General features: G+C 44.3%; 1 protein-coding gene across 1 annotated transcript in view; it reads left to right on the top strand.

Moving 5' to 3' along the window:
* Positions 1–17,805, top strand: part of CARD14 (caspase recruitment domain family member 14) — a 123,131-nt gene that overhangs the window by 15,990 nt on the left and 89,336 nt on the right. Inside the window, exons 5-6 of the mRNA XM_075349695.1 lie at positions 5,099–5,251; positions 10,213–10,329. Of these exons, the coding sequence (XP_075205810.1) occupies positions 5,099–5,251; positions 10,213–10,329 (270 nt within the window). The remainder of the gene's footprint in view (positions 1–5,098; positions 5,252–10,212; positions 10,330–17,805) is intronic.

The raw sequence follows: 17,805 nt of genomic DNA, 5'->3' as shown, positions 1-17,805 counted from the left end.
TCTGCGGCACCACACATCGCTGTGTGAGACACCACAGGAGCGACAACCATCACCTTACCTCCATCCACCGGAAAAGGAGGAAGGAAGGAGGTGGGCGGCATGTTCTGGCCGCTCATCTCCTCCCCTCCTTTTCTATTGGGCGGCGGTTCAGTGACGCTGCTGTGACGTCGCTGTGACGCTGAACAATCCGCCCCCTTAGAAAGGAGGCAGTTCGCCGGTCACAGCGACGTCGCAGAGCAGGTTGTGTGTGTGACCCTGCCGTAGTGATAATGTTCTCTACAGCAGCGATCACCACATATCGGCTGTACAACGGGGGCGGGTGCTATCGCGCTCGACATCGCCAGCAAATGCTAGCGATGTCGCAGCGTGTAAAGTACCCCTAAAGCAAGACAGCAACACAACGACAAAAAGGGTTAACACCAAAACCGATCACAACAATATTACACACAACCACCAGAAAGACTGGTTAAATCCCCCTAACTAGACCAGAATAGACAAGCTATAGCTGGCAGTATAAGAACAGTCCAGCCACCATTTATAAGAGGAGAGTGAATATGACTTGTTCTCCCATAGCAGGTGACTAAAGGAAATTATCAATCAGATTAGCATAGGTGATCTTTTGCTAACCTGCCAAGGAAGTACAAGTCTGTGAGTCAACGCCCGAGTCTCCCTGCGCTGATCACAGACATCAGAGAAATTAGAAGGTAGAGTGCAAAAATCCGGAGTTTCCACAGATTCTGATGCTGCCATGACAGCCGGGGATTCTTGGAAAAACCACCTTCTGACAATTGCACTGCAGTAAAATTGAGAGCACACTTAAACCCTGAATCCAACAATGTATCACTTAGTTTACTGGGTGCAGTGGTTCTGATACAATCAGAGTTTTTAGATTTAGCAATGCAGCATTGCTCAGAAAGCTAAACCCTCCTATACCAGGCTCTCTATACACGATATCCATAGACAGTGAGTGGGTGTGACAGACTGGCATGCAGGAAGCAATGTAGTCCAGCAATGGATAAGGTCCTGCTGCTAAAACAAACATTGCAAGTCAACAACAGCTCAGACCTTGATAAGAGACACATCCCTGAAATCTTTGTGTTATTCCTTACATCCTATACAACATACTGTGTTCAGATTACATAGAAAAAAACCTGCTGACAGAATCCCTTTAATAATTTATGGAGTGCCTATTTCCCGAATCAACAACTGGTCACTTTCTAGCACCAACTGCATGATTATTTCTGGAAAATGTAAGTCAAAAAATTCACTACATCCATAGATGATTTCCAAAAAAATGATTACTTAAGATGTTTTCATTTTCCGTTCTGACACCTAAAGGGCTCTGCTTAATGGCACCCTCAAACAATTCCAGGAAACTTTGTGCTCCAAAAGCCAACTAGGGCTCCTTACTGCTAGCTCTGCTGTGTAGCCAAACAGTAGTTTCTGACCACAAATGATGTACTGCTGCATTTGGGAGAAATCCCATAACAAATCATGAAGGGTGGTGCAATTTCAATGATTACACTTTTCAAAGTCATAAAAAATGGGAACAAAACAACATTTTAGTTGTAAAAACTGTCCAGTTTTCTTCACTGCCCAATAGTATAATATCTTGTGAAACACCTGCAGTGTAGACATGCTCAGCTCACTACACTTCTACAAAAATTAATTTAGCAGCGTAGTTTGTTATAGGGAATGTGTCAGTAAGTTTTTGCCATGTAAGCTGAAAGTAGCATGATGTGTCGCTTAGGTTGCTTAGTGTACTTTGGATAGGATCCCCTTTTCTTTGTTACAACTGCCCACACCGCTGAATGGCAGCACATTGTATATTGTTAGCAAGCTGTCACCTAGTGGTTAAGGCATCAATATACAGATTAGCTAATCTGGCCTGCACGTGACACCTACTCTGTGATGATAATCTCTTGCTGATAAAACACTGAATGTACTGAAACTACAACATGCAGCCCAGTAAGGGACACATTCCTGGAATCAGGGTGTCTGCCCCTACATTATGCTGCTCTCAGATTTAATAGCAAAAACCTGGTGTCAGATGCCCTTCAAGTAGGGTCACTTTTTGGATATTATGCTGTTCTGGTCCTTCAGGTGCTCTGCTAATATGACATGGCACCTGCAAATCGCTTGTTTCTGATCACATATGGGGTATTGTAAATGCAACAGCCTCTGCAATCTATTCCAGCCAAAGACAACAAGAAGCCAAGGTGGTATTGACAGGGATGAAACTGTGTCCAATAGGAACATAATTCAGCAATTAGGGCTGGAAAGCTTAAAGTAATTAATTAGAAATAATAGCCAACTCCATATTACTTGAATACTGATTATATTGAAACCCCAATAAGTGACACCTCCCTAAAATCAGGTTCTTGTGACCTCTATTATGTTGCTCACAGAATAAATAGGAAAAACCTACTGACAGATTTTTCTTTAAAAACTATCAGTAACTTACTACTTTCTCTGCTCATTGAGAAGCATCGGTACCACAATTTTTTCAAATATATTTCTATAGTTTTATCATTGGATACATGTCCCTCTGGTAAGCAAAAAGTTATCTGATGTAAATCCACAAGTCTGGAGTTACGCTATGTCAATCCTCACATTGCACGAACTGTGAGGATTCACCGGTGTCAGAGCCGGGAGTGGTGGTCATGTGTCTGCGAATATATGATATACAGTACATACTTCTGGCTAGAATTCAACTAGATGGGGCGACCTCACTCAGTACAAGTGTATTGAGCGAGGCTGCGCCCATCTAGTCAGATTTTGGCCAGACGTATGCATAGAATGGTGGCAGACATGTGGATTCAGGTTGCCTAAGTTCTGTACCAGCTACAGACGCCTCTGGGACCACCACAGGTAGCTTAGTCTTCGCTGACCAGAGGGACATGTATCCAATGGTAAAACAATAAAAAATATATTTGCATAAACAGCACACAATGCGTGAGATCTGAGGATTCACAACACTGCAGTCACATCGAGTGACACATAGAGGGACTGCATATTTGTGGATTTAGACCAGACAACCCCAGACAACCCCTTTAAAGGGCATCTGTCACCAGGTTTTTACTACCTCATCTGAGAGCAGCATAAAAGTGACCCTGATTCCAGCAATGTATCACTTAGTTTACTAGGTGAAGCAGTAATGGCACAGAGTTTTTAAATGTAGCAATGTAGCAGAGCTCAGAAAGCCAACTCTACCCACACCACAACTTTTTGTGTACATTGTTTATTTAAGACCCCCTTCACACGTCAGTGATTTTGGTACGTATGTTGCAGTTTTAGGACTGCAACACACATCCGTGCCGCCGGCACGTGTTTGTCATTTTTTACACGTACCGGCGGCACGGAGACATGTACAGCAATGCTACCCTATGGTAGCAGGCACACACACGTAAAACCACACGGAACGTGTGTCCGTGTGCGTTTGTACGTGTGTGCGTTTTTCAAAGCGCTGACATGTCCGTTTTTTCTCCGGCAGCACGGGTGTCACATGGCCCGCACCCGTACCACACGGGTGTAGTATGGATGCGGTCCCGTGTGACACGCGCCGGAGAAAACACACGTGTCAGTGAAAAAAAAAAAAAAAACATTAACTCACCTTCTCCTGCCCTCCTGTCTCTGCCGCTGCTGCCTCTTGCTGCCGACCGCTGCTCATTAATCTCATAGAATATTCACTTCACTGCCTGGCAGCAGCAGCAGCGGGGAGACGGGAGGGCTGGAGACCGAGGATCAGCACCACGGACAGCAGCGCAGACAGCAGGAAGGACCAGGTGAGTATGATAATTACCGGTTCTACGTGTGCTATCGCGGAGAACACACGTGGCCCGCACGTACCAGAGACACGTACTTACCTGCACGCAACACGCAGGGGAAATACGTGTCTCTCGGCACGTGCCTGAATTTCACGTGAATGTGGCAGAGGCCTTAATATGTATCAGAATCACAGACATACACAGACCCATTAAAATCAATGGGTCTGCGCACACATCAGTGATTTCTCACTGACCGTGTTTCCGAGCCAGACCCATTAAAATCAATGGGTCTGCGCACACATCAGTGATTTCTCACTGACCGTGTTTCCGAGCCAGACCCATTAAAATCAATGGGTCTGCGCACACATCAGTGATTTCTCACTGACCGTGTTTCCGAGCCAGACCCATTAAAATCAATGGGTCTGCGCACACATCAGTGATTTCTCACTGACCGTGTTTCCGAGCAGCGTTCACACGTGTCCATGTGCTCCGCATGAAGACAGGTCCATTTTTCTCTGGCATCACTGATGTCCAACAAACCACACAGTGATGTGATCTGTGTAACATGTACCAGAAAAAACACGTACATTTTTAATAAAAAGCTTTTTAAACTCACCCATCTCTAGCGCTGCTCTCTTCAGCTGCTGCTCTCTGCTGCTTCTAGGCAGGCTAATTATGCTCATATATATTCACTGCACAGCGATCAGGAAGTAGCTGCAGAGGGGAGACAGCAGCAGCCGGAGACAGCATCGTGGGAGACTTCAGCAGCAGCGTGAACAGGTAAGTATAAGTACCTGACCTCCGTGTATTATCATGGATAGCACACAGAGATCACACATGTGCCAAAATCACGGCACACAGAGGGCCATATGAGTCTTTAACACATCAGTGAAAAATGTGTGCGTTTTTCACTGATATGTGAAGGGGGCCTAAAGTAAACTACTAATCATTGTTTGGTGGCAGGATTGGACCAGGTCTCATGTGGGCCCAAGCCTGGCAGTGATAATCTCCAGCTGATAAAACACTCATTGTATTGAAACAACAGTACACAGCCTAATACGTGACAAATTACCCTACCTCATGCACAACATAGTAAAAAAACCCTGACAGATTAATTTTAAACTGTAATTTTCATATGTAAACAGTATCATGCTATGTGCTGCGCTCTGTCTTTCTGTATTGCTTTTTTGCTTCAAGAATTTATATTGTTTGGTAAGGCAAGTTGATGTAATTATATAAAACAAACTAATTAATTTACTACAATGGATATAATATATTTTTTAGATGTCCATATATTAATTGTAAATGTATTATTACATCTTTTTCTATAGTTCTATTCTGTGAAAGAGGAGCTGCATAGGGTGAGAATGGAGTTACAAGTAGCCCAAAGCTGGACAACCCGAGACCAATGTGAAGAAGAGTTGCAAGTTCTGCAGAAAGAAAACAAAACCCTAAAGGAGAACTTGGAGATACAGATTAGATTGGTGAGAGACTAATTACAAGTTCTTTTTACTTGAATTATGAACAATAGAATTTTTTCAGTCTAAAGACACTTTGTATAGCAGGATAAAAGCATAACAAAGAATGCTAATGGTTTATAGTTCAGATGTCAAATAAGAAAAAGGCCTACATTTACTAACATTGATGTTTTGGGGGCAAATTTATTAAATAACACAAACTTAATATTTTGTCTGTCTGACTGTGAAGGAATAAAATCAAAACTTGATCTGTGTACATGAAGATTGCCAATAAGATTTCTTAATCTGAATAATGATAAACTTGTCACTTGACCCATGGGGTAAGCAGTGAGAATGTTCTGATCCCGGCAGTTTAACTTCGTTGGTGCCATCGTCAATAGGAATTGTGACAAGAAAGGCCCCATTCACACATCAGTTTTTTGCCGTCAGTCACAATCCGTCGAATTTTGAAAAAAACGGATCCGGCAACTGATGCCTCTGGATCGTTTTTTATTCTCATGGAGTTGTATTAGTGACGGATTGCGACGGATGGCTACACGTTTCATCCGTCGTTCGACGGATCGGTCGAAAATTGTTTATCCGTCGGACGGAGACAACGGGCAAAGCCACGTTTTTTGTCTACGTTGAAAAAACGGACAGCGACGGATCCGTCACCGTTCGTCGTTTGGTAGAACGGAAGCCTGTGGGCACAGGATCCGTCGCCATCCGTCAAATGACGGAATCCAGCAACGGATCCATTTTTTTTCAACTGAGCATGCTCCAAAATCCCCCGAAAGGTATATAAAAGTATATATACTGTATACATATATATGTATATGAAGGTATATAAAGGTAAATACATTTTTGCCACTTGCTCTACAACCTGTCAAAGATGGGGTGTAAAAACACTATATTCAGTAGCCAATAACGTTTGGGCTGAAAAAACTGATGCAACGGATTCGTTTTTTTCAACGGATCCGTCGCATCAGTTTTTCTGGAATCTGCGACCGATCCGTCAATCCGTCCAGCCAATGGATTGTGACTGACGGCAAAAAGCTGATGTGTGAAAGGAGCCTTAGATGTTTAACAGAGGAAGCAAGATTAGCTCTGTCAGACCATCGACACCCCCGCCAAAGAAGCAGAGTTTGCTTATAGGTTATGTTAGAGTACCCCTACTGCTAATGTAAAAGTGTCTGGTGTTCAGTTTACAGCTGGATACGAGTGATGCACAGTTTGTGATTTCCAAATCTTGTCAGAGTGTTTATTTATTTTCTACCCATCATGGATTAAAGCTTACCATGCATAACTTTAGGCAATTCATACATGATGGCAAAATTAAGAACTGCCCAAAAAGTAAGACCTTCTGTTGACCATCTTGGTTACACCCGTCTTTAGCTATATTATTTAGCGATGCCATATCCTATCAAATTAGACTGGCCTGAAGGGTGGAGATGAGCAGACTTGTTGAATTTCGGTTTGGCAGGTTCAGCTGCACTTTGGATAAAGTTCATTTCGGGACCCAGACTTGACCTGAACCCCAATGAAAGTCACTAATTGGGCAATTCGGCTCTCTGTCCACATATAGGCAGCCATAAACATAACACTTCAGGGGGAGGGAGTGTTCGGAGGGGGTTTTTTGTACACATTACGTCCAACAAAGCTGTTTATAGTCCCAGTGAGAGCCATTATTAGACTGCACGTGACTCGTACTGGGCTAAGCACTGAGCATACCCAAGCACACCGATACTCACTGGACTGGTTTGAATACGTATAGCACTTGAACTCTGAACTCAAACACTGATTTTTTTTCTAAAGTCTGTGTTTGTTACGAACACCAAAGTTTACTGTTCAGGTTCGCTCATCTCTATGAATACATTTACCCTTTTTCCCTCTTTATCTTGTCTGTCCAATAAACCTGTCCCTTCCTAACAGATGAAGTTTACTAACCCTCACTTACTTCACACAGGAAAGGAATTGGCCCTTAATTACATTGGGTAGACCATTCAGATTGGTGTTTAACACACATCTCTTTCCCCGGCATTAACTTTAGATTCTACCACAAATGCAGTTGGTGACTTTCCTGGATTTGTTCGACTGCAACTTTGACGTCTATCGGTAAAACATGGTTGACATGCTGCAACAGTGTTGGTCAACTAGTCATGAAGCATAAAAAGGACAGGAGTGTTTTTATTCTGATCTGGAACAGGAAATATAGTATTAGACTTCTGGAAACATTAAGTTAGCTGTTTTACACAAATCAGTGCACATTATTATTATACCTATTACTACATATATAAATAATCCTGTAACAAGCTCCTTTAATTCCAATTATAAATATTCCTTAAAGGGAACCTGTCAGGTCCAATATGTACCCAGAACCACGAGCAGTTCTGCGATTGTTTTCTCGGTCCAATTAGGGCTGAGAAAATAATCACAAATGGGTCCAGGTTGAATGTAATTTGTTTTATTGCATGTCAATCTGGTTGTTTTATTCGCCTTGTGTCCTAGCCCTTAAAGGTAACTTGACATGTACTGTTTTTCTTATGTTTTTTGCTGTGATTTTTAGAAAAAAAATCTAGACAAAAATCATACTACAAACATGCATGTGTGCCGCCCCCGTGCCAGCAGCCGGCGCTGCTCGGATCCGGGCCTTATGGGGTAATGGCTCGAGGGTCTCCGGATCCGGGGGTCTCGCGGACACGCCGAATAAAAAGGGGGACGTAGATGTACGGGCTAGGCCGTATGAAGTTCGTGATGCCACCCACGTTGTGTGGTGAGGCGGGACACCACTGCTGCTGCTGTGGGGCACCCGGGGGAGATGTTGTGGCAGCTAGTTGTTAACCCCTCAGTGGGTAGGGATGGTTGCCCCGGGGCCCGGTGTCCCAGTGCAGAGTATAGCGACGGCAAGGGGGTTGTTTAATTACTCACAGTCAATAAACCACACAAGTCTCTGGCAGAAGCTGCCCGTGGGATCTATGGGCCCTGGCGGTTACCTCCTATCCCTATCGGTGGGCTGTTGTCTTCTATGAGGGACTTTGGGTGGGACAGGACCTCTAGTTCTGGCCTCAATCGGTGAATTAACCAGTCCGCTTGTTTCCGGTTCAAGCTTCAGGGTCCGAGTACCCCCCTTTGTGCTATGATTTAGGGGTCGGTTCCCCATGTCGGTACCAACAGACTACAACCCTGTCCCGGTCCACCTCGGTTCTGCCGAGCCGTCTTCCCGTCTCCTGCTGACGGAGACCACAGTTACACTTAGCTCCAGCCCACACTCCTCTCCAAACTGAACTCAAAGCTAGACTGCATGTATTCCCACCCCGGGCTGTCTAGACCCCTGGGTGGGCATGTCCAACAACCTGGTCCCACCCACTGGCGTGTCTATCTTTCCCTAAGGGGGGGATGACTAGGGTTTCAGGTCGGCTGTGTGTTTCCTAAGTGGGGAAAGGTGTTGTGCAGGGGCCTATCTGTGACTACCTGGTTTTGCCAGGGCGTCACATTCCCCCTTGGTTTAATACAGACCATCCGCGGGCTGTCTGACCACCAACATTTATTGAACTGGAAAAGATAAAAGGGTAAAACAGATTACAAGTATAATAACATATTTACAATAAGCATATTTTGTTTTCTTCCCTTACGAGAGGCACTTTTCTTAAATGTTGCACATATAAAACCGGGACGGGATGGACCCTAACCTTCTCACCTCACCCCCACCTAAAACAACCTAGCCCTGATGCCACCTCTAAAACACAGGTTGGCACCCCTTGCCCAAGTCCAGGACAGGTCCGGGTGTTGCCCAAATGGGCCGGGTAAAAAGTTCCTTACCCGGCAGTCTTTTTCAAGGGCCCCACGTCCAGGGGACCCCTGACCCGGAGGTTAGTCACCGGTTTTGCTGGTGACAGGGCCTCGGCCGACTCTACAGCAGGCCCATCCTCCAACCAGCCTCTCCAGAGACTGCGGCATGGTGAGAAGGTTGGTCAGGGGCTATTTACAAAACCCAATAGTTTATGGGTTGGCCTGCAAGTTCACGGCCATTGTCTTTTTAGTTGTAAACGGGAACTATAACGAGATCAACAGACGGTCCCAACGGGGACTTTGCAGGGGAGGTAGCCGGGAACTGCTACCACTGCTGCATGGGGCCCTATGGCTCACTTGGCCCCCAGGGGTCAGCATTCCGGGACCAGCTGCAATACATCCCGGAGCTCTGACATTCCATCGGAACGGAGGTGGTATAGCAGGTGATGCCGCTGCTCCCGGGAGCAGTGCCGGCCGGCACTCTCCCATCACATAGTAAACAGGCTCCAGCCCCGGGCAGGTCAACGAGAACGAGACGGTCTGGGTTCCTTTCTCCCGTCGCGACACTGTGCGGGTAGCACGGCTCTGACGGGCCCACACCACGGCCACCATTCTTCGGACCTCCGCTTTCCACTCCAGCACCTGTTGCAGAGACTGCGACCGCACCCGGACACAGAATCTCACCAGCTCCCACTCCAGCCAGGCAGCGGTCCCTATTGGTAAGCGACCTGACTCGCGTTCCTCCGCAGGGATCTCCGTGCACTTAGCTCCAGCCCACACTCCTCTCCAAACTGAACTCAAAGCTAGACTGCTTGTTTTCCCACCCCGGGCTGTCTAGACCCGTGGGTGGGCGTGTCCAACCACCTGGTCCCGCCCACTGGTGTGTCTATCTTTCCCTAACAGGGGGTGACAGGGGGCTTCAGGTTGGCTGTGTGTTTCCTAAGTGGGGAAAGGTGTTGTGCAGGGGCCTATTTGTGACTACCTGGTTTTGCCAGGGCGTCACACATGCGTTTGGACAAGCCTAAAAGTCATACAAGTAAGAAAATGTAAAACATATGTTTTAGAAATACCATGTAAAAGTAATTACAGAAATATTTATCTGAAAACATAAGTAGTAGTGATGAAGTTCATTAACATGAGGATGCTTTTTTTCTAAATTCTCTATTTCTTTTCTGATTATTTTGTATTAATTTCTTAAGGTGGATGGAAAAAATCCATGTTCAGATGAGACATTACCAGATTCAGAATTGTTAGTGTCTCAGCTAAAGAAGACAGCCAGAAAGAAAATTGCTGCCGGTGAGGCATCAGAAAAGCTGGTGAGTATATTTATTTTTCCTACTTTAATGCAAATTTCAGCACAGAAACATTGTTTTGTATACATTAAAAATGCAGAGACAACTGGTGCACTGATTTTCATCCCACTGATGAAGTTCCCAATTGTTGGGGTTACTTTCTATGCATCCAAAAAAGCCTCTGTGAAGTGTGAAGGTCGCCATCTTGTAATTCTTATTGAATAAATGTTTTTTATATATTTTTTTCAGTACACATATAACCCCAAATATGAGCCTATGAAATGATAAAAATAAATTTGTAAATAGTTGATTCAAATTGTAAAAAGTGGAATTATTTAACAAGATTCCTAAAAAGAAAAAAAAAGCATTTTAGTATACAAGTGGGGAAAATAAGTATTTGACACACTGCTGATTTTGCAAGGTTTTTCACCTACAAATAATGGAGAGTTCTGTAATTTTTATCTACACTTCAACTGTGACAGACAATATAAAAAAAAATCCCATTGTATGATTTTTAAATAAGTAATTTGCATTTGATTGCATGAAATAAGTATTTGATACAAAAGAAAAACAGAACTTAATATTTGGTACAGAAACCTTTATTTGTAATTGCAAAGGTCCGATGTTTCCAGGTTCTTGACCAAGTTTGCACACACTGCAGCAGGGATCTTGGCCCACTCCTTCATACACATCTTCTCCAGATCTTTCAGATTTCAGGGCAGTTGTTGGGCAACATTGAGATCCGCTTGATCTAAATATTCATTGGGTTCACGTCTGGAGATTGGCTAGGCCACTCAAGGACCTTGACATGCGTCTTACGGAGCCCCTCCTTAGTTGACCTGGCTGTGTTTTTTTTTGGGTCATTGTCATGGTGGAAGACCCAGCCACGACCCATTTTCAATGCTCTTACTGAGGAAAGGAAGTTGGGTGGGGTCATGTATCGCTAAATTTTGGCCAACAGCCTTCCTTCCGTTACATTGCAGTCGTCTTGGTCCCTTTGCAGAAAAGCACCCCCAAAGTATCATGTCTCCACCCCCATGTTTCACAGTTGGGATGGTTTCTTGGGATTGTACTCATCCTTCTTCTTCCTCCAAAAATGCAGAGTCCAGTTGATACCAAAAAGTTCTATTTGGTCTCATCTGAGAACGTGACCTTCTCCCATGCCTCCTCTGGATTATCCAGATAGTCATTGGGGAACTTCAAACGGGCCTGGACATGTGCTATCTTGAGCTGGGGGACCTTGTGTGCCCTGCAGGACTTTAATCCATGATGGTGTAGTGTGTTACTAACTGTAATCTTTGAGACTGTGGTCCCAGCTCTCTTCAGGTCATTGACTAGGTTTTCCTATATATCTCTGGGCTGATGGAGCCCCGGACTTGGTAAGATTGACAGTCATCTTGTGTTTTGTCAGTTTTCTAATAATTGTGCCAACAGTTGTTGCCTTCTCACCAAGCTGCTTGCCGACTGTCCTGTAGCCCATCCCAGCCTTGTGCAGGTCTACAATTTTGTCCCTGGTGTCCTCAGACAGCTCTTTGATTTTGGCCATGATGGAGAGGTTGGAGTGATATAGTGTGTGGACAGGTGTCTTTTATACAGGTAAAGAGTTTAAACAGGTGCAATTAATACAGGTATTGAGTGCAGAGTAGGAGCTTCTTAAAGAAAAAATAACAGATCTATGAGAGCCAGAATTCTTGCTGGTTGGTAGGTGATCAAATACTCAATGCAATAAAACGCAAATTAAATATTTAAAAATAATACAACGTGATTTTCTGGATTTTTTTTATTTTGTCTGTCACATTTGAAGTGTACTTACGATAAAAAATTAAAGACCTCTCCCTTCTTTGTAGGTGTGAAAACTTGCAAAATCATCAGTGTATCAAATACTTATTTTTCCTACTGTATATAATCTGTATGTATATATAATCTCTGCTGTCTATACCACTGCAGATAAAGCAGAGCAGTGTGCTTTTGGTTCAGTGCAGGTTAGGCTAGTTTCACACTTGCGTTGGACGGCTTCCGTAGCATTGCGTTGTGTGACGGATGCAACGGATGCGTTGCATATAATGGCACAACGGATGCAACAAATCGTACAAAACAACAGAAAGCTTTTTTTTTTTTTTTTTCTTCTTTACAGTTTTACCGGCAGCAGACTATTGTGAACGATCAGCTGATCACCCGGCTGCCGGGCGCTCAGCTGATCGCTCTCAAAAGCCGGCTGCCGGGCGCTCAGCTGAGCGCGCTCAATAGCCGGCTGCCGGGCGATTAGCTGAGCGCTCTCAAAAGCCGGCTGCCGGGCGCTCAGCTGATCACTCTCAAAAGCCGGCTGCCAGACGCTCAGCTGAGCGCACTCAAAAGCCGGCTCCGGGCGCTCAGATGAACGCTCTCAAAAGCCGGCTGCCGGGTGCTCAGCTGAACGTTCGGCCACCGAGAGACAAAATAAAGTTTCTGTGATTAAAAAAAAAAAAAGATGAGCATGTGCAGTGAAAAATCAAGGATTCCGCCGCTCAAAAAACGTTACATGCTGCGTTCCTTCTGCCCGGCAGCGTCGGCCAGTGGAAGCAACGCATGTACTTTTGGCACAATCCATCATCCATACACGTCTATGGGAAACAGCGGAATCCGTTAACGGATTCCGATGTTTTCCAAAAGGGTGGATTGCGCCAGAAGGAAATTAACGCAAGTGTGAAAGTACCCTAAGACATTGGACAATGAATGGCACAATATGTGCTGGAATACAGGGTGAAGGAAGTCCTATCCTAGCATCTATACTTCTGGCAGAATTCTAATGAAGAACCAACCACTTAAAAAAGAATGGATGACAAGTGACAGGGCATGAGAATAGGGATAGTCTCTGGACATATTAGGCTGGCATATGCACAAAAAGACAATTTAATTTCTTGTGAGTATGAAACCAGCAAAACCATGCTTTTTTCCAGGTTTTGTGTGAAAGGACAGGTATGTTTTAGCGAGTATGTGTCATGATGATTTTACTAATGACACAAGTCTTATGACTGTATAGGATACAACAATACCAACAACAAAACAACAATAAAAATGATATCTTTTTTGATGTGCCTTTGCTGAAAAATCAAGCTTTGAAGCCACATGCAAAGTAGCCTAGAAGGGCATTGAGGGAATGTCAATCTTCCATATTAATTTGATACTCTTTATATATGACAAATTCACAGGGTATTAATTTTTTGCACTCACATTCAGATCAATGGAGAGACCCATGTGTTCAGACCAACCTCTCCACTGAAGCAGTGGTGAACGGTCCCTTTATTGGAATAGATGCAGAATACAGCAGTGGATCAAGCAGCTATTATACAATCCTCAACATTGAAATTGTGGCACAAAGAAGGAACAGTCATGGACTTATGAAAATCATAGGATTGATAGACATGAAGCAAAATTTTCAGTATCGATTATGAATGCCCCACACAGAAGTGCATTTTGTATTCCGCAGATGATACAAAACTATGTAAGGCCTCTGCCACACTCACGTGAATTTCACGCACGTGCCGAGAGACACGTATTTTCCCTGCGTGTTGTGTGCAGGTAAGTACGTGTCTCTGGTACGTGCGTGACACGTGTGTTCTACGTGTGCTATCCGCGATAGCACACGTAGAATCAGTAATTATCATACTCACCTGGTCCTTCCTGATGTCCGCGCTGCTGTCCGTGGTGCTGATCCTCAGGCTCCAGCCCTCCCGTCTCCCCGCTGCTGCTGCTGCCAGGCTGTGAAGTGAATATTCAATGAGAATAATGAGCGGCGGTCGGCAGCAAGAGGCAGCAGCGGCGGAGACAGGAGGGCTGGAGAAGGTGAGTTAATGTTTTTTTTTTTTTTAACTGACATGTGTGTTTTCTCCGGCGCGTGTCACACGGGACCGCATCCACACTACACCCGTGTGGTGCGGGTGCGGGCCGTGTGACACCCGTGCTGCCGGCGAAAAACCGGACATGTCAGCGCTTTGAAAATCGCACACACGTACAAACGCACACGGACACACGTTCCATGTGGTTTTACGTGTGTGTGCCTGCTACAATAGGGTAGCATTGGTTAAAGTGTCTCCGTGCCGCCGGTACGTGTAAAAAATGACAAACACGTGCCGGAGGCACGGATGTGTGGCACAGGCCTCAGATAGATAACATAAAGGAGGACAGTTTGCATCTACAGATGGATTTGAGTAAATTGGAGAATTGGGCTGAAAAATGGCAGCTGAGGTGTAACACAGATAAGTGTAAGGTTCTGCACATGGGAAGGAGAAACAGATGCTACGATTACTTACTAAATGGGAAACTGCCTGGGAAATCAGACATGGAAAAAGACTAAAGGTCGCTTTACACGCAGCGACATTGCTAAAGTGATGTCGTTGGGGGTCACGGAATTCGTGACGCACATTCGGCCTCTTTAGCGATGTTGTTGCGTGTGAAACCTACGAGCGATTGAAAAAGGTCGCAAAATCGTGAATCATTGACATGCTCCCCTATTCCCAATTATCGTTGCTGCTGCAGGTACGATGTTGTTCGTCGTTCCTGCGGCAGCACACATCGCTATGTGTGACACCGCAGGAACGAGGAACCTCACCTTACATGCGGCCGCACGCAATGAGGGAGGAAGGAGGTGGGCGGGATGTTCATCCCGCTCATCTCCGCCCCTCCACTTCGATTGGGCGCCCACTTAGTGGCGTCGCTGTGACGCCGAACAAACCGCTCCCTTAGAAAGGAGGCGGTTCGCCGGCAACAGCAACATTGCTAGGCAGGTAAGTACGTGTGACGGGTTCGAGCGATGTTGTGTGCCACGGGCAGCTATTTGCCCATGACGCACAACAGATGGGGGTGGGTACGCACGCTAGCGATCTCGCTAGCGAGATCGCAGCGTGTAAAGCGGCCTTTAGGCATCTTAGTCAATAAGAAGCTAAATTGGAGTGCCCAGTGTCAGGCAGCTGCCCCCAAAGCAAATAGGGTCATGGGATGCATTAGAAGAAGTCTGGGGGCACGAGATGAAAACATAATTCTCCCTCTGTACAAATCACTCGTCAGACTACACTTGGAGTATTGTGTGCAATTTTGGGAGCCGGTGCTTAAGAAAGACATTACTGAACTTGAAAGGGTTCAGAGGCGAGCAACTAAAATAATAAATGGAGTGGGTGCATTACAATACCCAGAAAGGTTATCAAAATTAGGTCTATTTACTCTAGAAAAGAGAATACTTAGGGGAGACCTAATAAATATGTACAAGTATATCAGAGGGCAATACAGAGATCTCTCCCATGATCTGTTTGTACCAAGGACTGTGACAAGAACAAGGGGGGCATTCCCTTCGATTGGAGGAAAGAAAATTTCTACATCAGCATAGAAGAGGGTTCTTCACGGTAAGAGCAGTGAGGCTCTGGAACTCTCTTCCTGAGGAAGTGGTGATGGCCAACTCAATGAATGAATTTAAGAGAGGAATGGATGCTTTTCTTGATAGCAACAGTATAGAAGGTTATGAATAGCATAATATTACAGGTAAATAGTTGACCCAGCTTAGGAGTCGGGAAATAATTTTTTTCCCTATGAAGAAAATTGGCTTCTACTCTGTGGGTTTTTGCCTTCCACAGGTTCAACACTGCAGAACAGTGGCACTAAAATAGGCTGAACTAGATGGACATAAGGTCTTCCTTTAGCCTTAGAAACTATGTTACTATGTTACTAGAAATATACACACTTAAATGCCATGCTATCAATGAGGTTATTAATGTTTGTCTGAGGAATGCTCTGCCATGTTGAGTGCATTTGAGCAAATCATCAAGATCTTCTGCTGGCAACTTTCATTTACAATTGCTCACCAATAAGAGGCAAGTTCAGAGAATCTGCAGGCCATTGTAGCACGTTTAGGCCTTGCAGGTTGTCCATAGTAGCATGAGCAACATCAACATACAGCCTTGTACTGTTGTGTCAAAAACCGTCTCCTGGGACAATTTGGAGAAATGGCCCTACCACTGGTTCGACAACCAAATCAATACACTACGCTGAGCTGTTAGTATAGCTGAAGACTATTGAAGTCTGAATATCATACATTATGTTGCCTCCCACAATCTCAAAAGTAGGACAGGTGCAACATTCCCTCGTAAAAGGCTCTTCATGGCATTGCCCACGTGATCTTTTCAGAATTGAAGAATGGCACGTAGTGGGCAATTCCATGAAGAGACCTTCATGAAAGAATATGAAAGGATCACAGAATCCATTTTTTAATTTTTTAACTTGGTAATGCCAGGATGCATATTGCTGGTGCTACTGTGAGCAGTCTGCATGGCTACCATGGCCTGTAGCATCTCCGTAATTGCCACCCATCAAACACGACTGATACAACATTAATGGGTAATTGCAAAAGGAGCTGCCAGCAGCACATTTTGATGATTTTTGTGTCTAAATACCTAAATACATTCATCATGGTGTTCATAGTTGATGCTGAAGAAATCAAGATGTGTTGCAAACATTTTTTAATCATTTGCAAATCATTAACATGTCTACCAAATCCTTCGATTTTTATAACTACACAACTTTTACATCTTGGTGCTGCAATTTCAATGTCATAAATGAAGGAGATGGGACAATCCCTTTAGAATTTTTGCACAACTCCTGAGACACTGTTTAGTTGAGCATTTAAATAAGATTTTAGTTGTGTGATTAGACTGAAAACTGCTGTCATTTGACCAGAGTATGAAGCCCTACTTTACTGGTAAACACATGCACGTTGCCATCACTAGTGAAGATACTTACATGAATGTTGCATCACATATTCTGGGGGGGTTTAGCACTTTCAATTAAATCGATTTTCCACTCATGGACGGAACATGCTAAACTTGACAGCACTCAATGCTTGTAGATGATCTAGCACTCAATAGAACTAAAGCTATTGTTTGTTGGTGTTTTTTAAATCCATTTCATAGACACAGTTGAAACCAGGCGTTTACATACACTATCTAAAAAAGACACATCTGCATGTTTTTCTCACTGTCTGACCTGGAATCAGAATAAACCTTTACTATTTTAGGTCAATTAGAAACCAAAACTATTTATATTTGCCAAATGCCAGAATAATGAGAGAGAGAGAAAGAGAGAGAGAGAGAGTTTTAAGGCATTTTTATTATTTTCTGCAAAGTCAAAAGTTTTCATACATTACATTAGTATTTTGGGCCATTACCCTTAAACTGTATGACTTGGGTCAAACGTTTTGGATATCCTTCCACAAGCTTCTCACAATACTTGGTAGTAATTTGGGCCCATTCCTCCTGACAGAGCTGGTGTAACTGAGCCAGGTTTGTAGGTCACCTTGCTCGCACCTGCCTGTTCAGCTTTGCCTATACATTTTCAATAGGATTGAGGCTTTATGATGGCCACTCCAAAACATTGACTAAGCCATTTTGTAACCAGTTTGGCAGTATGCTTTGGGTCATTATCCATTTGGAAGACCAATTTCCAACCAAACTTTAAGTTACTGGCTGATGTCATGAG

The sequence above is a fragment of the Anomaloglossus baeobatrachus genome, chromosome 5 (assembly GCF_048569485.1).
Source record: "Anomaloglossus baeobatrachus isolate aAnoBae1 chromosome 5, aAnoBae1.hap1, whole genome shotgun sequence".
Classification (NCBI taxonomy): Eukaryota; Metazoa; Chordata; class Amphibia; order Anura; family Aromobatidae; genus Anomaloglossus; species Anomaloglossus baeobatrachus.
Note: the sequence above shows the minus strand (reverse complement) of the source record. Positions and strands in the feature narration are given on the sequence as shown.